The sequence below is a fragment of the Psittacula echo genome (genome assembly GCF_963264785.1).
Source record: "Psittacula echo genome assembly, chromosome: Z".
In the NCBI taxonomy this organism is placed as follows: Eukaryota; Metazoa; Chordata; class Aves; order Psittaciformes; family Psittacidae; genus Psittacula; species Psittacula echo.
In genome coordinates, this window is record NC_137742.1 from 25,715,378 (window position 1) to 25,741,307 (window position 25,930).

Sequence of the window (25,930 nt, forward strand, 5' to 3'; positions counted from 1 at the left end):
AGGCTTGAAGCTATTGTTGCTGCCAAGTAATTTCATCAGTCTCATACAAAATTATTTCATTATGAAATTGTTAAATACCCTTGTCTGTATTTTGTGACTTCAAGAACAGAATGATTGTTTTTACCTTGTAGTTCTGAAAAAATTATCTGTCAAGATGGCCTCAGACACAAGATGCTTCACCTTGCTCATAACTCAAGATGCAATAGTTTTGTCAATACAAATTATTAAAGACATTAAAGATCAAAAAATTAATCAGTCAAATGAAGCTCATAAACAGTACTTGTCTGATTACTCATCTTAATTTATACCACTTAAACAGCAGCAGAGCCTCTCAGCCACACCTGAGATTGGTGTCCCACTGAGCTAGATGCAGTATGTAAGCTCAGTAAAGCAGGCCTTCTCTTGAAAAGTTAATCATGTAAATCAATGCAACATAGATGTATTTGGAAGGGTGGCAGAGAGGCAAGACATGCAGCTGTCCCCTCCATCTTTCACAGGAGAAACAGCAGCAGGGAGCAGCTGGGTGCCTTTTCCAGAGCATTGCAGTGCACTCAAACTGAAATTCATAATGTGCTTCCCCAGTGCCCTTGTCACAAGGCCTGAGACAGAAAATGTTTTCAAATCTGAATGCCTGCAATTTTCCTTCTAGCTGCAATTATGTACTATCTCTTAGCAAAAAGAGAAATGACCATAAGTTGCCTGCTATCTGCCAGATGGGCTAAATGAAGCAGCTTCTGTTTCAGAAGAACTGGTCTGGACTTCTGAAAGGATGTGATGCTTATAACAACCAAATGCCAAAACATGTACATACCTGTTTTGAAAATCACTTTTTCACTGGGTAAGCTGCAGCCTGTGCCATTCACAGCCATGACCCACACACTGTAGCAGTGATCTGGCTCCAGGTCCTCCAAAATGCAGTGACTCTCCTTCACTGTCACTCTGTATTCTTCCACCAAAGCTAGGAGAACATACACACGCACAGGATATCATACTCATGTTGCACTGGTGGGGACTATGACTGTGCCTCTCAAATAACATGTGAAAACCAGTCAATTAAAAAACAAATCCAGAAAGCATTTGCTCTGACTCAGTTTTGACAGTTTCTGAGTTGAGTGCACTCAAATGCCTCAATGGGAAGGGGAGATTATGGCTCTCAGTTCTACTGAGGACTACGTTGAAAATTTGGGACATATATTCAGGAGTTATGAACCCCCTTTATAACGTAACAATTTCTTAAAATGAACTTCACAGCCCCTAGCTACAAATTAGATACTAGAAAAAGCCCTTAGCATACTTTAGCATGCACACAGTACACACAAACACACATATACAAAGACACTAATGGATTTGTGCAGAGCCCAGTTGCTTATAAGGACTTTATGATCAGTCTGATCTTATTAATGAGTGAACAATTTAATCCCATTTCTCAATTTCATATTTAACATCTGAAATATTTGAATGTCATTTTGAAAAAAAAAATAAATCTTTGTCAAATGTGGAAATACTAGTTACCTTTTCCTGTCATTTTTTATTAGGGCACACTCCCGAAGTACATTCAGGGCCCTAAAAACTGAATGAAGTCCATCCCTTTGGGAGCTCTATTATTAGTCCCCATGAGCATCCACGGGGCAGCATGGACACATCCTCTCTGAAGGTCAGGTCGCTTCCATAAAAGGACACCTCAACAGTGATGTTACTGCTTCTCTGCAAACAACTGCCTGCACTATGCAGACCATGATGTTTATCTTGCATTCTGGGGGACAAAAATGTGGGGCAGGAATGGCATCTGTGTCCACTCTCTTCCACTGTCACCCACTCTCAGTGATACACGAGGTCCTCACAGTGCCTTTTCTTTCTGTGTCATGGGCCCTCCCCTGTAGCTTGGCCTTCTCTCTGCTGTCCCCAGACTCCTGCTGTCATGAAGGCAAGACCTTACTCACCCCCTGCATCTTTGTTGGCTTGTAGCTCCTCCATACAGTACACCTGGAAGCAGTCAATGGCATCCCCATCGTTCACAGCCCAGTAGACAGCAATTGAGGTGCTGGTGGCCGAGTTTGGTTCCTGAGGTATGACAGTCGGTGTCTGTGGGGCTGGGAAGGAAAGTCTGCGTTGTTATTCAAACTCCTGCATTTTTAGCCAAATTACCTACAGGTTTGTGAGGCAACCCAGTAGCTTATTTTCACTCAGGTTGCTTATTTCCATAGAGGAATTACAGAAAGCACATGAAATATGGAATATTGGCTCAATTTTAGAGCAACAGGTCCTCTTAAACTAGGAACAGAATAAAGTAATTGTTCAATGTTGCAATCTGTCCATTTCCATTGCACTCTGGACAAAATAAGATCCGTTCTTAGTACCAGCAGTCCCTGCACGCAGCACAAAGCCTGTGCCCATACCCTGCCCAGCTCTTGGGGTTCTTCCCCATGGGGCAGAACTATCATGCAGATGAGTCATTGCATGGCTGTTCATTTCCAGCCTTCAGGAGAGAGGCTCCCAGGGCTGTGGCAATCCTGGGGACAGAGAACTGCCATATAGTTCCAGCAATCCCTCTCCTTTCCTCAAGAGACCTGCTCTCTTCAGTCACAGGGAGAGCTCTCCAGCTCTGAACTCCACTTTGAAGTACGTGTGCTGATGAAACCCCAAGAGACTCCTGATAAATTCAGGCCACCTCCTTGAAAAGTCCAGGAGACGCTGGAGCCTAATGCAGGCTCCTTTGGATGACTGCCTTCTCCATTATGTGACCTTACCTTGCAGCACAGGCACCAGAGAACAGGACACACTATGAAGAGGATGCCCATGAAACCAGAGACTGCAAGCACTTGTTTGTAGCAAAGAACATGGGATAGCTCAGTGATGGAAAACTTGCAGAAAAAGAAAGCTTCCTTCAGAGACAGATATATGTAGCTGATCCCAGAACAGTGGGAAGGGGAAAGGACCTGCCATACCAGGAAAGGTTTAATGCAATGTGTCAAACCCACTGACACTGACAGGAGCAGAGATGTGCAAAGGAAGGCTCAACAGCACAGAGGAACAGGAGGAGGCTTCCTGCAGCCTTGGGTCCACATCTGCCCAGAGGTGGACTCCTACTGCAGATGCACAACTGGATGCTCCTGTCTGACATGGTCATTATCCCCACAGACCCAGTGGACAGAGAATCCTTGGTGCACAGGTGAACCTGAACTTTGCCGAAGCACATGAAACCCACAGGACAACTAGAAGCACCCCTCACACCTCAAAGACCTCCAAGGCTCTCCAGATCTCATATAAATTTTATCTCCTGATTGGCACAGATCTATTCCAGATGAGATATTGTTCCCCTCTACTATTATGATTTAAGAAAGAGGGAGGGGAAGAAAGAAACAAAAAGCCCGTTAGAGTGATTGCAGGGAATGAAAATACATGGTTCTATTTCTTCACCCAGTAAATTTCCATATTGCACGAATTCTCAGAATCTCAGCAGAAAGCTTTCACTTTTTTCAGTTATCTTCACAGTAATGATGATGATCCCCTGTGGCACGAACAAGGCAAATGCAGATGCTGACTGTTTGCTTATGATTTATATGGAGAGCTACCAGTACAGTAGGATTACATCTGTTTCCCATTGAAATAAAAATTATCCTTCTTATTGCTAAAAACAGGCTTCATTTTGTCTTTTGACTTTCTGGAGTTGGTCAATTTAAAAATTGATTGTCTTTAGGAAGACTTCTTTTCAGCAGACCCGGTGGGGAAAACGGCTTTTTTTTTTTTTTTTTTTAAGTTGCCTAGAAACCGCTATGTAAGATCACAGAAACCCCACAACTTCAAGATTTATTATTATGCCAAATTGGAACAGAAGCTATCTTAATGAATGAAACTTCTGCAGAAAAAAGAAAAATACCCAAGATTTATAGATCAAAATTCAGTTTGGTTACCTTGAGAAACATTTGATTTCCAATTTTCTTTTTGCATAGTGTGAAGCAAACTTTTGAAAGCAAATGATTTCAAAGCAAAAAGTTGAACTATCCTCTTCAGAAACAGAACACTTATTTGTTATCAAAGTGCTGATCCCTTTGTAAATTAAGTTTGGTCAAAGAAATATTTGCACCACAAGTTTGAATAAATCATCTTTTTCAACAGAAAAGTGTGATGTTTTCTCATCAGTTCATTTTTCATTGAAGTACTACGCAGTAAGGAAGTTTTTCCTTCATGACCTAACAGGCCCCAGAAAAAAAAAAATAATCCCAAATGTTTTATGGATATTTACCCCTTTCCAATATAATGAGGAATAACATTTCTTTGGCTGTGTGGATTGAAGAAGGAGAGTAGATACATTCCTCTGTGACTCTAGTGGAACACTGTTACAATCAACAAAGGTCCTGGCCTTCTGATATAAAAGGGCAGGACTCATGGCAAGCTTTGGAAATAACAATTTTTCCATTTTTAAATTATTCACATTCTTCTTGTGTCAAAGCCTGGGTTCCAATATGCTCAACGACACGCTGAAAGGGGTTTTTTTCTTATGCATTTGTTAATGGAGATGGTTTACATGAAAGGAGGAAGAATTTGAGGGAAAAGAACTTTTCGCTAGTGGATATGGAAAATTTGGAAGTGGAGAGTCTTTGGAAGAAACATGTTTCTACAGTGGTGAAAATAAAGTTCTATGAAATTGTTCAGTAAAAGTCTATACTTTCTGAAAGCAAAATATGTGCATTGGAGAAATTCACATGTATTTCATCAAATGGCTTCAGTCAGAAAATATTCTGAGAGTGTCTGACATTTACCTCTAGTATGTGATAAATGATGGACTCAAGGTGTTTGAGTCCAAATAAAGTTTTCTGTAGGCATTTACCTCTGTTTTCATTCAGGAAGAGTGTAATCTTGGAGGGGGGAAAAAAACCTAAAGTTGTCTATTGCTCACCAAACTAAAAATCACAATAACAATTGGGATACTTGGTGATGGAAGTGACGAATAAAAACCAAGTAGGTAGAAAGAGAAAGAGAAGAAAGTATGAAGGATGAGGCACTTCAAAGATTGCTTTCTAGTGGACAGGCATTCATTTCCAGTTTGTCAAACCGGTCTAGAGCCATTTGGTGTTCAGCAGACACAGTGGCTAATGCAAATCAAACTGAAAAGTGATCTCAGCAGCTTAGAGAAAAACATGCTGGAGTGACTTGTGAGGAAAGGAAACAGAGCATGGCAAAATGTTTCTGTCCTCTTGGGTGACCTTGCCCATAAGCAGCAGCCCAGAGGGAAAGAATGGTTGCACCCATGGGACTGCAAGAGTAGGTTTTAGAACTAAACCAGGACACATTGCATGTGTGCGCCACTAACTCCGACCAACAGTGGGTTACAATAAAGATCTTTTTATCTGATTTCCCCCCAGAATGACACCAAGGTAACGCTGCTTGCAGAAGCGCCTGTCCAACTTCACCTGAGAAGGTGGAAGTGCTGCAGACAAATTCATATAAATCTGATGAGGTCGTTAAGGTCTCAGAAATACCCAGGTCTAATAAAAGTGGTGGTGTGGAGAAGATAGAGGATCTCTCAAAGTGACACTCCTGAGTGCACTAAGCTCTTATTAGACACTGGAGAGTCTGCACAAGAGAGCACTTATCCAGTGTCCCATTATGCACCTGAAAATCCAGACAGGAAACAAAGTACTTTAGTGAAATTGATCGTCTAGTTCCAGTGCTCGGGGACCAAACACATGAGAAAGAGGCTTTGCTAGAAAAGCCGGAGAGAACTGTGATGGCGATGGTGCCTGTGACGGTGAATGGGAGGTGACAAAGCAGGGCAGCAGGATACAAACATTCTCTTGAGAAGGAAACACTGGAGTGAGACCCTGTTATGAGGAAAATGCATCCACAAATTGGTGCTGACAAGCACTTCACTGACAGCAGTCCAGATCCAGATAATTTCTATAAGTATATGTACAGGCAGAGCAGGCAGCCCACACAGACAGGACACAAAATATCAGATAGAGATGAATAAACTTCTTTATCATGTGCAGTTTTCACAGCTGCCCGCAGAAGCAGGGACTGTTTTCAGGTACAGTTAACCACTTTCCCTTCATCTCCTGTGGGGGTTTCATGTGCCTCCCAGGGACCTTGGCCATCACTCAACCCCCTGCTCTCCTCCCTACACCAGTGATGCTTGTGCAGCCCCCCTCGGAGGAAGAGAGCTCAGGATGCCCTAGGACAGGCTCTTCTATCCCCATCTGCAAGTGAATAGCAACTTTAGCCAGAGGAGATTCACAGATAAGAGACCTGCTGCTAGTCTGAAATGATGCAAGAATCCCCCAGTTTAGCACTTCTCTCTCTGCTGCTGTGTCCTAGTAGAAGCCAAACACTTGTGCACAATTAGACTTCATTTTACATTCAACTCTGATTGCTAATTACATGGTTTGCAAATTTATACTTCTCAAATAGATTCTGTTTTTAGCTTCCTCAAATTTCCAAAGCATTGCCAAAATGTTAGCTCTTGTAAAGATGATATTCAGAGATTCTTACCAGCCACATGTTTTAAGGAGTGCTGGTTGCTTTGTCCCGGACTATCCGCGTAGTGCTCAAACAGTGAAAAAGCACTGGGCAACTTTTCTAAGGAGAGGGTGGTATCCATTGTGCAAAGTAACCTATTTGCAAGAAAACACATAGCTGTCTGTATAATTCTTTGTAACACCACATAGTTTTCCAAAGGCCAGAACAAAGACCATGCAACATACTCTTAAGTATTTCCCATGAAGTTGAGGACCACATGCAATGAGAAGCTGTTTTCCTGATTTTAAACATTTAGAGCATACTGTGATTTCAGACCATGAGCACAGTGAGAGTGCTGTGCATACGATCTGTATGCTCTTAACCCATGAGAATGTCAGGATTTGAAGTTCACAGCAAGACTTCCAAGAGCATAGGTCTTAGGACTTACTAACATAGTGCTTTTAAAGGTTACAAACTTTGGAGCTAAATTACAGCAGCTGACTCCAAATATGTACTGTAAAGCAGCTGCTTGTGACAAGCAAAAAAACCACATGAGGAGGAAGATAGATCTCACTTAATTAGCCCATATTTGCTGAGTTCATTATAGGAAGAAAAACCAACATATTTTAACTCTGAGGCAGAAGCAGCTTCAAGGAAATGAAAGATTATTTTTTTCAAGGCCACTGAATTTTACCTTTCCCCCCCCTTTTTTTTTTTCAGTCACTGAAGTAATTGATTCTGCATAATCTTAACAAAGCACAACAAATATAAAACATACTTTCTTTAGAAAAACGTGGATTGTTATATAGTTTTGTTCTTAGCGGTTTTTAGCAAGTCAGGTATTCTCAAAGAAAAGTAATTACCATGCACAAAACAGAATAAACCTATGTTTAGTGTGTAAGTAAACAAGTAAAGACCAAGTATACAGAAAGCTTTGGAAAATTGTTTTGTCCCATTATACCTGCTCTATTCTTATGCGACAAACTACATGCAGATATGTGGCTAGACTCTCAGATTTTGATTTACAACAGGTGACTCCAAATTTATAGTCCTAATTCTGCAGATTAATAGAAACCATCAAGGGGTGTTTGGCACATTCTCTTCAGACCACTGTCCTGGGTTTGTAAGTTGACTGCAAACTGGAACCCTTGTGTCATCATTATACCCCAGTCCATGTCATCACATGTATTGCTGTGATGGCTGGGGCAGCAATGACAAGGGTATGTCTGATATGCAGTGTACAATACCCGGGACCTTTGCGGAAAGTCAGTGGTGGTGATGTCAGCAAAGCAGATTTAGAGGCTTGCATAGGAGCAGCCTGGAGCCAGCCTGTCTGAATATCTGTAGTTCACCTTGGAAAACTTTTTGGTGAAATACAGGCTTATATTTTCTCATAAAGGATGTGCCTTACCAAAATGATTCCCTTGAGGAAATCACAGATTGCAGAAAGCTGTTTGTGACTGTATGCATTTACTGGTCTGTGCAGGTGGGCCAGGATGCAGCTGTGATGAGGCATCACCCTTGTGTGGCACGCATCCTGTGTCAGGCAGTGCCAAGGAAGAGGTGTGGGAAAACATCAGTTCGTAGTCCCTGGTAAGACTTGGAAAGCTGCTTAATCTTTTTTCTTTTTTTTTTTTTTTTTTTTCTCAAATTGTACTCAGAAGTACAGTCCAACAACCCCAGCCTTGTGAGTGACATTCTGCATTATAACCTTCCAGAGATCAGGCAATGCAGAAACAGACTAGTGAAAAAAGAACACAACACCGATGTGTAAGAGATGGAAGCACAGCCAGAATGTTTTTTAGTATAGTTGTGTATAATAACTACAAAGAAAATGTCTGTGTGGAGATTTAAAATTGAGCTGACATTTTAAAATGCTATTTGTCTAATTGATGCATTGCAGAACACGCGCAAAATGCTTCAAAACTAGTCAGTTACAGCAACAAGTATAAAACCTATAAAAACTATATTAGCAATGTGTTTTCAAAGCTTGCAAATACTAAATGAAGCATCCAGCATGCTAGGCCTAATACTCACTACAGTGCAGTTAACCCATATTTCATATACCTTTTATTTAATTCTTTAGATGACTAGAGGAGGAAAAAAGAAATGTATTAACAGTTTTCAAAACCCTGAAAATGTTGAAGAACCACTCATCAAACAGTCTTGCTTCTCTCCCCGTGCATAAAATACACACAGATTTATTGACTTGATGGTGTCTGTGATGCTGCTTATTCATGCCAGCAGAGAATTTGAATCCTTAAGAATATTCCACTTCAAAGCTCTGGCTCAGCAGGCTATTAGAGTCTAAATCTGGTTTTAAGATCCCAAGGGGTCAATATTCAATATTCAGGTTTAAAGATGGGAGCATGGTCAAATACCTTCTTAAACCAAGGCTTTTACAGGAAGAAATCACTTGCACATTAAGAACACTTCAATTCAAATTCTGGCTGAAATCTCCTTCGGAGCTTTTTACTAACAGAAGTTGGGTGAGATTTACACTCATGGCGTGAGAGTTTCTTCCATGCTCCATGAAACTTCAGCTAACATTTCCTGGCTCATGGACAGAAAAGTTTATGCCCTTTATCACTAACAGAAACAGACTGGGAATCTAATGATGTTAAAAACCGACAAAAGAATTTTAGAATACAAAGTTATCTTTTTGCCAAACCACTGATGAAGTACCTCACAAAGTTTAGGAAAATAAGCTACATTTTTTATCCACCCCAAAATAGCCAATCTACCACAACATTCACTTGATTACAAGATACTAAGACATTATGCAGCTTGGAGCAGGGGAGAAAGCAAAATATTGCTCCACCATTTCTGTAACTGCTGGTATATGGGCTGGGGGCTTGTACTTAGAAAGCAGTTTTATTTTGTATGAATGATCAGGTTTTAGACAGTAATTTGAACTTTTCATTTCTTCCCAGGACAGTTTCTCTGCAACTTCTGGACTATGTGGTAATTCTGTAACAGGAGAAGATTATTGTCACAGAAGTCCCATCCCCCTCGAGACTGCTGATAAGACTTTTAGAGAAGAAAGTGCCAGTGCCTTATGGACAAGCCTTGCAGCACAGGAATAATCCTGGAGGATCAGGCCATTAATGGTTAACCAGCAACACCTTCTGAAACCAGCTCGTGACTGTATGAACTAGGTAATTCCAGTCATGCAGATTCACAAGGAATGGTTTTTATGTCCAGAAAAGACTATTAGACATGCACTTCAAATGCACATTCAAATGCACAACCTAGCCCATTGTCATGGTTTAACCCTCACCAGCAACTAAGCACCACAAAGGCACTCCCTGTTTTTCAGCATTAAGCATTTATCACAGCCTCAGTAATTTGAGTGCATAACTACTGCCTGTGTCTGCTTATTTAAGAAAACCCACACAAACCCCACAACCCAAGAACCCTGCTTCAAACAAGCCCTTCAATTACACTTTCCTGTTTCACCTTAATTTTTTTTCCATAAAGTACCTTTTACTTTATATTTCATACTCCTCAGCTGATAATTAATTCTATATAAATTATCAAACCGTCTCTTAGCTTTCTCTTCACTAAAAAGAACCATTTTAATGGCACAAGTCAAATTTTCATCCTGTGCGTCATCTTTGCAATTCTTTCCGAGCCTTCACATGACCAAAGCAAATGATCTATCAGTTTCAGAGTGGAATAGCTGAGCTTGCAGGATCTAGCTATATTTAAAAATAAAAAGGAAGGTAAAAAAATTCATTCTTAGTCTAGGTACAGTAAAAGTGATTTCCTAACTAGTATCATAAAAGCTACAGTATGAATGCCATATTTACTTACATTTAGGAAAACAAATCCATCTAGCTCTTCCATTTCTTTTACTGTTGTCTCCAGAGTTTCCTTTGCTGCATCAACAGTTTGCTGGAAGTTAACCATCTGCTCATAGAGGTACTCCATTTTCATTTTCTTCACTTCCTCAAAGTTCTCTGATTTCTCATCATACTGTGCTACCATTTTCTTAAGCATCTCTTCATTCTGCTTTTCTAATAACTCTGCATTTTTCTTACAATTTTCCTGCAAAATAAAAACAGATGTAAATTGATCTGCAGAACAAAATTACAACATTTGATGAATACACAGCAATTCTCAATTAACCATACATGAGCCATCCACTAGACGCTTTCTGGCATTCTGGCAATAAGAGAACTTTATTTCTGTAAGCAAGCTCATTTGGAAGAAATAATGCTAGAGAAGTACATTAAAAACAATGACAGATTTTGCTTTGGTTTGGTTTTGGGTTTTCTGTTTGGGTTTTTTTTTTACTGTTACTGTTTAAAATTAAACTTCTATATTTAAGCACTGAGTCAGGAAGTCTGACTATAAAATAGCTAAAAATCCATACTTTAGACAGAAATTAATATAGTCCTCTAGGCTTAAGAACTTGAGCATTAACAACTTAAGACATTGGGCAACTCATTTAAATGCTTTGCACAGTATTCTGAATAAAGACACAAACAGTATGAGCTTTTTATAAGCATAAACAAAATTAATGGAACTTTTTCCTCCAGTGCTTGGCAGTCACATATTCTACTTTGCAGTAATGTGCAAAAAAAACCAATCTTTTTCTTCCCCTGAAGTTAACACCTTCCAGTGGGAGAAGCCAATTTGAGGACTGGAGAAACAGCCCATTTTAGTGGAAACAATGACACTCCAAACCAAGGCAAGCATATTTTAGAAGTAATTTCGTAGAAGGAAAGAAAATTAGTGTGATAATCACTGGACTTACCTCAACAGAGTTAAATAGCGATTCAATATCACCCACAAAGTCTTCAATCTTCATTGACTTTTCTTCCAGTGCTATTAGCAATTCACTTAACTGATCCTGAAATTTAAAATATTTCAGTAACGTAAGCATGTTATTTTATACAGTTTTACATGCAACATTTTTTTTTAGGTGAGTATTTTTGCTTTGCCATGAGCCAACCATCGGAACAATTGCTAAATTAAGTTCAAGTATCGCCCTGGCTACAAAGACAAGCACAGAAATAGCAGCTGGAACAGTCACAAAACTGTTTCCAAACCAAAAAAGTGAGCTCAGTTCAACAAGGTGCTGAGTGTCAATACAAGTTGTTGAAAGTTACAAATTCCAATGCAGCTCTGCTAGAGACTGAGGGTGCTCAGAGCCTCATGAGAGTCCTCAAGAGATCACAGGAACATAAACAGGAAGATAATGCAGGTAATTATTAGGCTAGATTATGCAATGTCAATATTTTTTTTTAAATCAGAATTTTAAAGACATTGCCTATAAACCAGAATTTACCAGAATCTCTGGTTGAATTAGATGTGGAAAGAAAAGCAGTCCAGAGGACAACAATTATTAGAGATGGCTCAGAACCTTTTTCTTAGTCCTTCTTGACCTTTTGTGAAAGGAAGCTGACCATCTGCTCAGGTGCAATTTATGATTTATAAAAATACTTTTGTTTAACTAGCTGGCATAAATGTACAAGGAACGTTAACTTCCTTTGGTAACAGCTTCCTATGATGGCAAACTTCTACAGCTAGGTCTGTTGAAAACTAGCGGATGATGTTCCATTAATTATAAATGTCACATTGAACTGTACAACTGGAACCTCACTTTATAAACACTTAGGGCTAATCACCAAGGTTCAGAGGCAAACTTCTGTTTGTCAAGATAACCTATAAAATCTGACAGATGTCATCATAGCTCATTTCGCTTACTGCAAAGCTATATTCCTACAGTGAAAATTCAGTTGACAAGTATTTTGTTATCTTAATGTTTTCTCAGTAATCATGCACAGAAGTAACAAGAAACATACAAATGCCATCTCAGAGTAACCTGAGCCCTGAGTGCTGGAAATCATGTGAAACCGAACCTGTGTTCTGGCCAGATTTAGTACTGGCTTTATGTCCGTGCTCCACAGCCAGGAAGCGATATCATGCAGCTTAACTTGACTCATTGCAATGCAGGTACATTCGAGGGATGGCTAGGCCTGTGACTTTATTGCTGACTTACCAGTGGCTAATTATCACTTCTAAGTCAAGCATGAATGGCCATATATAAAGGGCAACTCTGCTGTCATGGAAACAGTTTGTAAATATGGATATTTGAAACTGCCACACTGACTCCTCCTGCTTTGAATTTATATCTTTTGCACATGAATCAACATAATATAAATACTATTGATACAAGCCCTTCTGGAATTTTAGTGAAATTATACAAAATCTGTGTTACCATCAACCAAAAGTGCCAGGAAAGAGACCTCACTTTTCAGATACTGGGGTGAGATTAAACAGCTGGTAAACAAGAAAGGAACATTTGTATATTTGTACCTGAACAAATCTGGTATGGGAAAAGTGAAACATCACATGCATGCTGCTTTCACAAGAAATGCTATTTAATGAAGAATACCTTCATAGGAATGAAAGCATTTTCGCTAATATTTATAGCAAAGGACTGGGCTATTGAAATGGAGGGTATTTTTATCTGTGTTTTAGAGTGGCACAGCTTACAGATAGTGGAAAGAAATAGGTTTTGTCTTACCTGTGCTACAGCTGAAACACCATTGGCAGAAAAGAACATGAACTGAACAGCAAATGAGGATGGTGTTTCAATAGAACTGTGCAACTTATCTAACATCTCCAAGCAACCAATACAAGTAAATAGGACAGGGAATATTTAAGATGATACTGGTCCCCATATATGGAGGTTTCTCTACCTTGTCAGGTGAAAAGAACAGCCTTTACTAAAATGATCTTTTTATAGAAATGACACTCTTTCTCCCCCTACACACAGAAAACAGAACAAACTTACACAGGTGAGAAGGCTAAAAGGTGGGAAGTCTGGTAACAGGTACATATAAACAAAGTCATTCAAATTTCTGAACAAATAAAAATAACAACTTATCAAGCTTAACTCAAGAATAAAAAAAAGCTTAACTCGAGAATACCTTAATAGGACAGTCTCCCTTCAAGATTTCTAACAGGTCTTTAGGAATAGTTTTTGTTTTGTAGATACTGTGACTTAGCCTCTGAACTGCTCTCTGAAGCTTCTTCCCTGAAAACACAGGAGGTCTGGAGAAATTTGCCTCAGTATCTCCTTCCCTCACCCAAATTAATTCTTACCTTCATCTTGGTTGCAGCATCATCTAGTGTTGTGACTTCATGGTCTTTATGTTCTCCAAAAAGCTTGTCAATAGCAGATATTGGGCATTTGCAGTGGTAACAATATGTGTCTGCTTGCACTTTCTTTAGTTCTTTTTGTGGGCTTTCAACTTGAGGAATGTTTGTTGCTGATTTTTCAGGATACATCACCACAAAGCCTGAATCTTCAAGTTCAACAGGTGTTCTTTGCTCTGGTTCATCCACAAATTCATAACTATCACCAGCATGCTCAAAGGAGTCCCTGTCTTCAAACAATAGCTCCTCATGTGTTAATTGAGATGATATTTCATCTTGCAGAAGTTCTTCTTGTGTAATTACATCATAGTCCATTGACTCAGCAAGATCTTCATAAACGTCAGGGTGCTGCTCCTCTCTTTGCTGAGTGTCTGGCTTCTCTGTTTGCTGAATGGTAGGGACACAGGAAAGATTTTCTTGAGTATATTGATCATCTTCACTGTCTTCAGCAGGAGCCCTGACATATGGGACATATTTTTCCATTTGAGGAACATTGTCCTGTTGTTCCTGCTTATTACCAGCTTCTTGATACGTAGCTCCCTGATAATCCACTAGTTGACCATATGCTTGATGACTTGATTGCTCTGGCAGCTCCTCAGTTGTTTCTACAGGTACATTTTCTTCTTCTCTTTGTTCAGTCATGTCAGTTCTTGCCCCTGAAAGAACTACTTTGCTTCCAAAAGGAATGGCATGCATTGGTTTGCAAATTGTTGCTTTAATGTCACTGTCAACCTGGATTTTCCCTCTCTCCACAACACTCGTTTCAGGCAGAACCTCAGTTCTGACATGCTCAAAATTACCAGGATCCTGCTTGTGTTTGTCCTCAGGAATCTGAACCGAAATTCCTCCACTAAAGGATTCATCCTCTGGCATCTGATCTTTTTCAGGCCCTGTGGCCTTGCTTGGAATTTCATCTTTAAGAATGTATTTTTCAAAATATATTCCTGTTCCATCATCTGTGTCTGAATTTCTACTAGGGAAAGATGCGTTAGAATTACCACTTTCCTCATCAGAAGGAGTCTCATCCTTTGTCTTTTCTCCTACTGCTTCTGCATAGAGGTCCTTATATAAAAATGACAGAGCAGGTGGCTCCTCTAGAAGCTCTGGATTAATTGCAGCAACAGTGGTAGGGAACAACAGAGATCTTTCTAGCACTCCTTCTTCTGAATCAAAGAGCGGGGTCCCTGGTGACTTCCGTTCATCTTCTAAAGTTGTACCGCTTTTGCTGCTAGCATCAACTGATTTCTGTAGAGGTAAAGGATTTGAAACATCTGCATAAGACTGAATTTTGCTTTCTCCTTTCACCGTACCATAGAAGACTTCATCCAGATCCTCAAGTAAGGAAAACTCCTCTTCCAAAGTATCTCCCTCAGTGCTTTCTTTAAAAGACATGGTTTCTTCCACAGCTTCACTGGGATCTTCTGCCACAGGAAACAATGGCCTTGGTCTTTCAAAATGTGGCTTAATTGGGGATTTGTCATCAATCAAAGTATATTTTTCAAAATAATCCATATCAGCCATACCATTATTAGGATCCAACACTGCATAATCATTGTTTTCTGGCAACATGGGATTTTCTTGTGTTTCTTCAGTTTCTTCAACATCGTCATTTTTGACCAATTCTTTTAGTTCATGGCTTGCAGGTTTTCCCAGCACTGATCTTTCTGAAATTTCTGTGGTTGTTTCAGAAGCTTGGGCTCTATGGCTCTCATTAGCCACTTTTCTTTTAAATGAAGGATTTGTTTCCAAGTATTCTAGTTTATCTGGCATGTATTTACTTTCTTCTTGATCCACAGAAGAAATATGTGTAGGAACATGAATATTGAGTATTTCATAACCTTCTGAAATTATATTAAACAAATCTTTTTGTTCAGTAGTCTCTGGAGCACACTGACTGCCTTCTAAAACACTTTTTTGCTCTGTTTCTTCCTCTTCTCCTTTCAGGTAATGTTCAGGCACCTCAGATACAGTGTCTACCTCTGGAAGTTTCATTCCTTCCATTTTTGCAGGGTTTCCAGTGCTAGTTTCATGCTCTGGAACTTTATCTGGACCTGGATTATCTCCTACCAGAAATGGTAGATCATACTTCTGTGTTCTGTGATTAGTGTCTGAGGACATTCCATAGGAAATTGCACTTGACACTGAACTAGAAACTCTAAACGTATGTCCTGTATTCTTCGTAGCACCATGAACTGTAAGTTCTGTGCAACTTCCAGCTGGGAATTGTTTCGATCCAAATTCAGAACTTTCATTTGGAGAAAGTTGATCTTCTCTCCTGTCTACTTCTGCAGCTCTTATTGGACTAATTGAGCGAGCCTTCACCTCTTCTGCCAGCCAGCTAGCTAGCCCAAAGGACGGAGTATCTGGCTCCTGCTTTTCATCAGAACTAGAGCTAATGCACTTCATCTCTGCTGAGGAAAGGCTTCCCTCATAATAATGCTGAGTTTTATGTGTCACAGTTTCATTCACAAGATCTGATGAAACAGCTCCCAGGTGCTCTAAAGATGCATGCTTTTGGTCTGCAAAATATCGTTGCACTTCATGTCTGTTCTCTCCTTCAGTATTAATGCCTGAAACTGTGTTAGACTGCTTTCCAAGCATGCCTACTACATCAGATAAAGATGGAATATTTTGTTTCTCTTCATCATCAGTGAAAGCCACTGATACTGACTTTTCAGGTAATGTTTGAAAAGGTACCAATGACTCTGATAACACTGCTTGCTGGTCTGCTGCAGCAGCTACCTTTGACTTTGTGGTCACCAACCTTGGCACTGTCTGCACATCCGGTTGCATTTGTTGCTTACCTTGCTCAGTAGGTAACTCAGGGGGATTTATTAGCTGCTCTGATGATAAATATTTTGGATCCAACAAACTATCTGGGGGTTGTTGCTCATCTTGGCCTTGTGTGTGCATTAGAGATGTACTCTCCAACTGCACTGTCTGCAGGCTTGATGGTTTAGGTGAATAGAGCTGAGTTTTCTGCAATTCTTTTTCATCATGTGGTGGAATTACACGCGTACACTCTGATTGTGCAGACTGTGAAATAACTGGCTGCATGCTTTGCTTTTCTTGTTCAGCAAGGGACCATGTGGGAACCAAATACTCAGAGGCTGGTTTTGAATAAGGTGAAATTTCTTGCTGACATGTTTCATCAGCTGAATAAAATGGAACTGGAGGTCCAGACTCCATTTTTGAAGGTACAGTTAAATAATCTTGACTTTCTAGAGTTTCTGTTTTATCTGTAGAATATGGTAAATTTAACTGTTCAGCTTCTAATTGCATAGATGTATGGAAATAATGTGGAGTCTGTTCTCTCTCCATTTCAGGTAAATTTACATGTTCAGCCTCTGACTGTGCAGCCAAAGGCAAATGTTGTTCATTTTTTATATTCTCTGTTTCTTTTCTTACAAAAAAGAAGCCTGACTCAGGCTGAGCAGTTTCTGACTGCTCTGTTTTACAATGGGTGTAAGATAAATCTAAGTGCTTGGGGGATAGGCCTCCAGTTACAGATGAAGACTTTGGACGTCCTTCTGGTTTTGTTTCAGAGACAGAATGTGAAACATCCAAAGACACTGTCTGTTCAGTAAGAGATGAATACAGTTGAATCTTTTGACTCTCTGTTTCCCCAGTGTAAAAGGAGAAATCTTGCTGTTCAGTTCCCAGCTGAGCAGTTAGAGATGAAGTAGGCCCACTGTCTTTCTTCTCTGAATGTCCTGTTCTCAGTAGGGCCATTTCATGCTTTTCTACTTTGTCAGTAGGACTTAATAAATCTGATTGCTCAAAGTCAAGTTTTGCAGTTTCGTGCTCCTTAATGCTGCCAGAGGTATATGATACAGAAGTTTTTTCTGGTTGCTCTGTTTCAACAACAGAGTACTGCAAATTAATGCTCTGCAGTTCAGTTTGGGCCCCATCCCTCCGCTCTGTTTTACCCATGAAATATAGTGTCTCTGGATGTTCCAGCTGGGCAGTCTGTGGTTGCTCTTCTTTGCCATAGGAGTACAATAAATCTGGTGGTTTCATTTCATGAGTTTCTTCCTTGCCAAGAGGATATGAAAAATCTGGACATTCTGATTTTAGTTCTTCTGGTTGCAACTGCTCTGATTTTCCTGTGGAATATGAAAAATGAGAAGGTACAGACCCTGCTTGTGCAGTTTCCTGTTCTTCTGGTTTGGCAAATGAATGTGATAAACCTGGTAGCACTAAGTCTAGCTGTGAAGCTGGTTTTTGCTTTTCTTCACCAAGGGACTGCAAAAAGTCAGGCTGGGCCATTCCCTTTTCCTCTACTTTGCTGAAGGACTCCAAAAGCTCTTGCTGTTGCAGTACTTCTTGGAAAGGTTTTGAGTGCTCTGAATTGCCAGCTGGATGAGATATATCCATTTCTTCAACCTTTGGTTGTTCAATTTCATGGCACTCCTGTTGACGAATAGAATATGACACATCTGGATAGTTTGGTTTCTGATGTGTAGCTTTCTCTTCTGTTCCTCTAACAGGATAAGATAGCTGTGGATGCCACAACTCTGATGATCCCATTTCTTGTTCTCTTTTGCCAGAAAAATGCAATGAACTTTTATGTTCCAGTTCACCTTGCTCAATTTGGATTTCATCTGTTTTACCAAAGGCGTATGTTAAATCTTGTTGTTCTAAGTCCACTTGTGTTGCTTCTTGTGACAGTGTTTCACAAATAGAATATGATGAACTGGGAAGTTCCCACTCTGGATGTGCCATACCTTGTTGCTTTGTTTTTCCAATGGGATGGGGTCTTACAGGCTGTTCTAATTTCCACTGTGTAGCTGCTGGCTGCTTTGTTTTGTCACTAGAATAGGACAAATATGGATGCTCAAGCTCTGTTTGTGCCGTTCCTTGCCGTTTTGTTTCGCCAGTTAAATGTGGCAAGTCCTGACACTTTGCTTCCATTTGAACAGTTTGTGGTTGTTCTGTATTCCCAGGGTAAGATGATAACTCTGGTTGTCCTAACCCAAGTTGTGTGGTTTCTTGTTGCTGTGGTTTATGAGTGGAATATGATAAATCTGAATGCTCCAACTCTTGTTTTGCCATTTCTTGTTGATCTTTTTTGCCAGAGGAATACAAGAATTCTGGGAATTCCCCTTCCAGTGGGGCCCTATATGGTTGTTCTGCTATGCCATGAGAACTTGAAAACATAGGCTGTTGCAATTTCAGTTGTACTGTTTCTTCTGGGTATAACGTATAGCTTCGCCTCTCCTGTTCAATCTCCAGTTTTGTATGTCGTTTTTCTTCACTAACAGAAGAGGACAAATCACGGTTCTGTACTTTTGTCGTGGCATCTGAGATATCTGGATATTCAGACTCCAGTGGGGCAGCCCACGATGGTTTTGTTTTGACAAAAGGCTGCAGCAAATCCTGTCCTTTCAACTCTGGCTGTGTCATTTTATGAGGTTCTGCTGTGCCAACAGAGAATGACAAATCTGTGTATTTTGATCTTGCTTGAGAATTTTCCAGGCCTTCTGTTTTCCCCATAGAGCACTGCAGCTCATGGTGTTCTACCTGCATTCCTTCACCTTTCCATTGCTCTTCTCTGCTCAGAGATGACAAAAATTCATCTGGCTGGTCCTGCTCTGATTGAATCTTTTCTTCTTGTTGTTCAGTGCCAGTGGAATGCAATAATTCTGGATACTCCAAATCCACTTCAGCAATTTGATGTTGCTGTGTTTCATCAATTGAACATGATAAATCCATTATTTCTGCCTCTGATTCTATGATTTCATGGTGTTCTAATCTGCCAGCAGAAAAATCTGAACAGCTTGATTTCGCGTGTGGAGTTTCTTGTTCTGCTTCACTAACAGAGTCAGACAACTGTGAATGTCCCAGTTCTGGCTGTGCTTTCTTGCCTTGTCCATCTTTTTTGAAAGAATGCAAGAAGCCTGGCTGCTCCTCTTGAGCAGTTTGTGCTTGTTCTGTTTTGCCTGGCCAAGGTGATATATTTGGATTTCCTAACACCAGTTGTGTAGCTTCTTGTGTTTGTGTTTTATCAATGAAATACGGTAAATCAGAATGCCTCAGCTGTCGTTTTGCCATTTCTCTTTGCTCCACTTTTCCACTATGAGATGATGCATCTGGGGCTCCTAGTTTCTCTTCTTCAGCTCCTGGATGCTCTGCTCTGCTGACAAACTGTCCCTTGTTAGGGCATGCCAAGGCTGAACGCTCCATCCCTCGCAGCCCCACTGCGTCAGCAGGGGATGCCAAGTCTGCATGGCCCAGCTCCAGCTGTGTAGGTGGGAGTTGCTCTGTTTTGTCATGAACATACAATGCATCTGGCTGTTCCAACCCCAGCTGAGTAGTTTCCTGCTCTTTGTCGAGGGAACATGTCAAGGAAACAGGTTGTTCAGGTTTCATCTGTGCAGTTTGCAGTCCTCTTGCTTTGGAAAGAGAATAAGGCAAGTCGGGACCTCCCTGCCCTGGTTCTGCCAATCCTTCTTCTTTTGCCAAACCCACAGAATGGGCCAAATATGGAATTTCCACCTTCGACTGAACTGTTTTCTTTGCTTTTCCAAAGGGGTAGGTTTGCTCTGCTTTTTGTACTCTTTGTCCTACCTCTGTGTTGTCCAGAGGATATATCACATCAGTGTGCTCTGCCTCTTGTGATGCCATTTCATCATCTGACCTGTCAATGGAAAATGATAAATCTGGTTGTTCCAAGTCTTTCTGGGCATGTTTTAATTGTTCTATTTTACCAGGAGTATGTGATAACTTTTCTTGCTCTGACTGTTGTGTTGTGCTTTGCTTCTGCTTTTCTCTGCCAACAGAAATTTTTCTCTGTTTCTGATCCAACAGTACCACTTCTTGTTGGCTTGTCTCATCAGTAGAAGGTGACAAATCAGGATGCTTCACTTCCCATGCTGCAATTTCTGGGTCATTTGGTTTGCCATGGGAATATGTCAAATCTGGATATTTTGAGTCTATTTGTGCAGTTGCAGGAGAAGCTCTTTTTCTGGCCACTTTAGGCAGTTCTTGATGTTTAGACTCAAACTCTTGAGTTTCTTGTTCCTGGGCTTTACTAAAGGAAAATAGTAAGTCTGGATATTTTGAATCTAGTTGTGAAGTTTCTTGCTGGTTTCTTTGGCTATCAGAACATGACAAATTTGGGTATTCAGACTCCATTTCCATTCTTTCATCTTGTACTTCTTCACCCAGGGTTCCTGGTGAATCCAAATGTTCTGACTGTCGTGTTTCTCTCTTGGAGTGTGAGAGCTCTGATTGTCCCCACTCAGGCTCTGCGATGTTGCCTGGTTTTATTTCACCACTGTTGCATGAAAAATCTGGATGTTCCATTGCCAGTGGTGCAGCTTCTTGTTGCTTCAAATGAAATGGTAAGGTAGGATGTTTTGACTTTTTTTCTTGTTCAGCTTTGCTTAAGGTGTATGACAAATCTAGATATTCTGAGCTCATTTCCATTTCCAATGGAGCTTCTTTTCCACTGGAAGATGGCAAAAATGTTTGCTCCAGCTCTGGATGTGCTATTTCTTGTTGCTCTGTTTTGCCAGTAAAATGTGAAGGAACTGGTTGCTCTGATTTGTGTTGTGTCATTTCCTCTTGCATTTCTGTACTCACATAAAATGTTTGTTTCTGATATGCTGGCTCTGTTTGCATTTCTTCTTGTATTTTTTCACTGAAAGAATATGGCAAAGACGGATGCACTAACTCTGGTTCAGCTATTTCTTGCTGTGCCAAAGTAATTTGGTCTATGACCTGTGGCTCTTCTTTCTGCCAAGTTTCTGACAAATCTGAATACTCCATTTCCATTTGCATAGCTTTTTGTTGGGCTGTTTCCTGCTGTTCCAGATCTCTTTGTAGTATATTTTGTTGTTCCATTCTGCCAGAGGAGTATGATAAACCTGGCTGGACCTTATCCAGTGGTGGTGTTTCTTGTTGCTGACTACCATCAGTGGAACAGGAGGGAAGCAACTGCTCCGGCTCCATCTGTGCCATTTCCCAGGGCTTTGTGCTGTCAGCCAAATGAGAGGACCCCAAAGATCCTGTCTCCACTCCTTCTTGCATTACTTCTCCAGTGGTAAATGAGAAACCCTTATTTTCTGAAGCTAGTTGTACATTTTCATGTTGCTGCTCTTTACTAAAGAAACATGATGGCTTTGGATCTTCTGAGTCTCTTTGTACAGTTTCCTGTGCTGTTTCTCCCTGGAAATATGGTGAATCTCCTTGTTCCAGCATTGGTTGCAGTATTTCCTGTTGTTCTGTTTTGCCAGTGGAATATGATGTCTCTGGCTGTTCTGCCCTCAGCTGTGAGGTTTTATGTCGCTGTTCTTTTCCAGTAGAATGTGACAACACTAGATGCTCTGAGTGCAGTTGAGCAGTTTCTCCTTGCGCTCCCTTGGCACAGGAATACAGCTTACCTCTAGGCTGTGAATCCTGCTGTACGGGCTGCAGCTGTTCTCCTTTATCACCAAAATATGATGCATGAGAATTGTCCAAATCTGCTTCTGTCAGTTCTTGCTGCTTTGATTTGTCTATGGGATATGGTAAATCCGAATGTGTTGTTTCCATATACCCAGTTTTCTGTGTCTCAGCTTTTCTGGTGGAATCAAATATATGTGGATGCACCAGCTGGATTTCTGTAGTGTCTTTTTTCTCTGCTTCTTCCATCAAACATGATAAATCTGAAGATACCTGTGCGAGCCGTGCTGATTCTTTTTGCTCTGCTTCTTCAAGGGAATAAGACTCTGGCTGTTCCAGTTCAAAAGGAACAGATTTGTCTTTCTCTGTTTCTCCCCCAGAAAATAAAAACTCCTGGTGTTTCATTTCTAGCTGTGCACTTTCTGATTTCCCCACATCTTCCCTGGAAAAAGAAAAGTCTGGATGACCCATCTCTATCTGTGCATTCTCCAATTCTTCCATTTCTTCTCTGGAATATGGGAAATCTGGGTGCCCCATCTTCAATTGTGCACTTTCTGATTCTGCAATTTCTTTGCTGGAATATGAGAAATCTGGGTGTTCTGTCTCCAGCTGTACCTTTTCCAAATCCTCTATTTCTTCCCTGGAAAAAGAGAAGTCGGGATGCTCCATCTCCAGCTGTGAACTCTCTGATTCCACTGTTTCTTCTCTGGAATACAAGAAATCTGGGTGCTCTGTCTTGAGTTGCATACTTTCCGATTTCTCCAGTTCTTCCCTGGAAAAAGAAAAGTCTGGATACTCTGTCTCCAGCTGTGAACTCTCTGATTCCACTGTTTCTCCTCTGGAATATGAGAAATCTGGGTGCTTTGTCTTGAGTTGTGTACTTTCTGATTTCTCCAGTTCTTCCCTGGAAAAAGAAAAGTTTGGATGCTCCGTCTCCATCTGCACACTCTCCAATTCTGCTGTTTCTTTCTTGGGAAAAGAGAAGTCTGGATGTTCTGTCTCCATCTGTGTTCTCTCTGATTCCCCAATTTTTTTGCTGAAATATGAGAAATCTGGATGCTCCATCTCCATTTGCACATTCTCCGCTTGTTTGTTTTTTTCAATGGAAAAATCGGGGTGATCCAAATCTACTGCTTTATTCATAGCTGGAGTTTTTTGAGTTTCTTCTATTTCTGTGTGAACAGGATATGAAATGCCAAAATATTTAGAACCTATCTTTTCAGGAATAGGTGGTTTTAGTTTCATTCTTTCCTCCTCTGTTTTCTGAAGAGAGGATGAAAAGTCCTGTTCAGACTTTGTTTGCTTTTCTATGTGAACATTTTGGGTTTCCAGTGGGGGGGTTTTTTGATCCTCTTTCTTTTTAGCAGAATACGATAGACCTGAAGGCTCTGTTTCTGACAGTGCAGTTGTTGCTGAAGGATACTCAATTTCTTTCTTCCCTGTTTCATCCGCAGAATGTGGTAATAATACTTGTTCAGACTCAGATTGTGCCGTTTCTAGTGACTGAGGAATAACATCCTTCTGTCTTGTTTCAGATAGAGTGGAATATTTGGATTTAGCTGATGGAGCACTAGGTAAGTGAGACTCAACTGCTGACTTCTGTGCTTCCCACTCAGAATGTTCTGACACAGATGCTGTACGCAAAATACACTGGGTACTTTGCCTATCTAATTCATCCACAAAATCATCTGAAACAAACTGTGGTGCAGAACTGGGCTGAAGTTCCTGCTCCTTTGGTTCATCCAGATGATCTGATGCTTTTAGCAGGGACTGGTCTGGTTTCTTGTTTGCATTTTCAGCTGAGGAAAGAGGCACTTGTTTCTCTGATTTATCACCAGACTGTAATGAAATGGAAGTTGTTTGCTCTGGTATTTTGGCCACAGGTGAATGATCTTGCGGCTTCCTGGCTTCTTCAGGAGGGCAGGACTTCAGCAAGTCTCTCTCTCCAGACTCCTCTGAGTCTTTTCTTTCTTCATGTTGAAGAGTTTTTTCTGCACCAAAGCTTGAAAATCTGCTTGGTTTATCTTTTGTTTTAGTGGGTTTAATATTTTCAGATGCAACATCATCTTTAGCAGTAAGCCGCTTTTCAAGAGGCATTGTTGGTGAAGAATAGCTTTGATTTGCATGTCCTGTGGGTTGTTGTCTTTGCTCCCTTCTTCTCTCCGATGGTGTTTCAAGATTTCTGCTTCTTATTCTCTGAAAAGGTTTAGGATGTTTTGCTTCTGAAAGTGAACGGAACTTCTGCAGTCTTTCTTTTACTGATGTTTCAAGGAACTGTTCAGAATCTCCTGAAACTGAGCTGCTTCTCTGGATTCTGGTTTTCTCCCATGCTTCAGGGTCTGGAGCAGTTCCTCCAAAAATTGAGTTGAACAGCTGGATTCTAGCTTGTACTGGCCCTCCAAGGATTGGCCCTACTTTTCTCAGTCTATTCTCTCTAAATATTGATCTTATTGGAGCACGTTTTACTGGCTCTTCTACGATGTCCTCTGCACCTTCTTTGTCATCCATTTCCTCATCTGTATCTTGTGCTTCCACCTGCTCAACGTTCAACACGGAGGCCTGCACATCTCCTAGAACAGTTCTTGGTTCTTGCCTCTGCACTGCAGAAGAGTCACGTTTTTTATTGCCCTGGCCTCCTTTCAGGCTCATAGCCATCGGCGCCCTATTTGAAAGTTTGTGCTTCCTTTTCCGAACAATCTTACCTTCATCCATAATAAAAATAACTTTTCCTGGAGGAGAACCTACCGGTGAACTTTCCATACTGTAAAGATCAGAAGTTGTACTAGTTTCTGAGGCCCAGGGAGTAGAACACCTGCTCGAGCTGGTTTCCCAGGTTATCCCGCTGTCTTCACTTTGAACTGTTACCATAGAAAAGGAAGGATTAGTCATGATGTACTGCAGCTTGGGTTTCACATCTTCGCTTTGGATAACATCTTTTAAACTAAAACCGAAACAAACAAAAGAGAAAAACAAAGCTGTAAAAATACACAACAAATTAAATTACTGCAGTAAAGCAGAAATATTTTTGAAGATGTAAAAATACTTAATTTTTACAAAATATACAAGCATAAGCAAAGTAGTATTTCCTTTGACAAATGTACTTTAGACAAATTTTTGTAAAGCTGCATGTTGCAAGGTTAATTCAATGAAGGGGAGGTGTTTAAATCTCTCGACAATGCAGGAAAACCAGTCTTTCATATGACCTTGGTTTGCTAAAGTGAGATTGAACTGATTCTGGGGCTATTCTCCAGTGCGTGGTTATCTCACAGTATAATTTAAACTTTGCATTAAACACTTACAAGATACTGTCAGTGTTTTAATAGCACCCACACTTGCTTTGCCAAAGTGTAAACGATTCTACAATGCTCAAAGGAGTAGAGAATCTATCCTTTAGATATCCTAGGGTTTCATCCTCTAAGCACTCTACATATTTAAGTAATCTGGAATATATTCACAACAAAAATACACTGAACCCTCCCCAAAATAAATTAACAATGTTTTATAGAGCTAATTTTAGATATTGTGATAAATAATCAATTCACTATCACATGCTGCAATCAAATATCTCTCACTTAAAAAAAAGGCAAGAGAAACATTTTCAGGGAACCTAGAAAAAAACAGTCTTGGAAATAAGAGCTTGAAGAATAGTAAAAGCAATTAAAAGACATAATACTATGCTATTTTTAAATTTAATTTAAGGTTGCAATAGTTACGACAAAAAAGCATAGAAAGGTAATCAAAACACTCAACCCTAGTATTTCTTGAGTAGACAGTAGTTTATTTCAGGAAATCATATTAGTAGCTGATGGAACAAAAGGCAGAGTATCTGCTGGCAAAGGCAGAGGCTTCAGTACAGCAAGAGGTGAAGTCTGTTAATCCCATAGAATAGTATAAATCTACGGCCACACATCTA

General features: G+C 40.3%; 1 protein-coding gene across 1 annotated transcript in view; it reads right to left on the reverse strand.

The window, feature by feature from the left end:
- Nucleotides 1-25,930, reverse strand: part of CMYA5 (cardiomyopathy associated 5) — a gene marked incomplete at both ends in the record, with an annotated part of 46,301 nt that overhangs the window by 13,619 nt on the left and 6,752 nt on the right. The window contains 7 exons of the mRNA XM_080638279.1: nucleotides 812-958; nucleotides 1,941-2,090; nucleotides 6,490-6,611; nucleotides 8,524-8,546; nucleotides 10,273-10,506; nucleotides 11,219-11,314; nucleotides 13,576-24,958. Coding sequence (XP_080494405.1) covers nucleotides 812-958; nucleotides 1,941-2,090; nucleotides 6,490-6,611; nucleotides 8,524-8,546; nucleotides 10,273-10,506; nucleotides 11,219-11,314; nucleotides 13,576-24,958 — 12,155 coding nt within the window. The remainder of the gene's footprint in view (nucleotides 1-811; nucleotides 959-1,940; nucleotides 2,091-6,489; nucleotides 6,612-8,523; nucleotides 8,547-10,272; nucleotides 10,507-11,218; nucleotides 11,315-13,575; nucleotides 24,959-25,930) is intronic.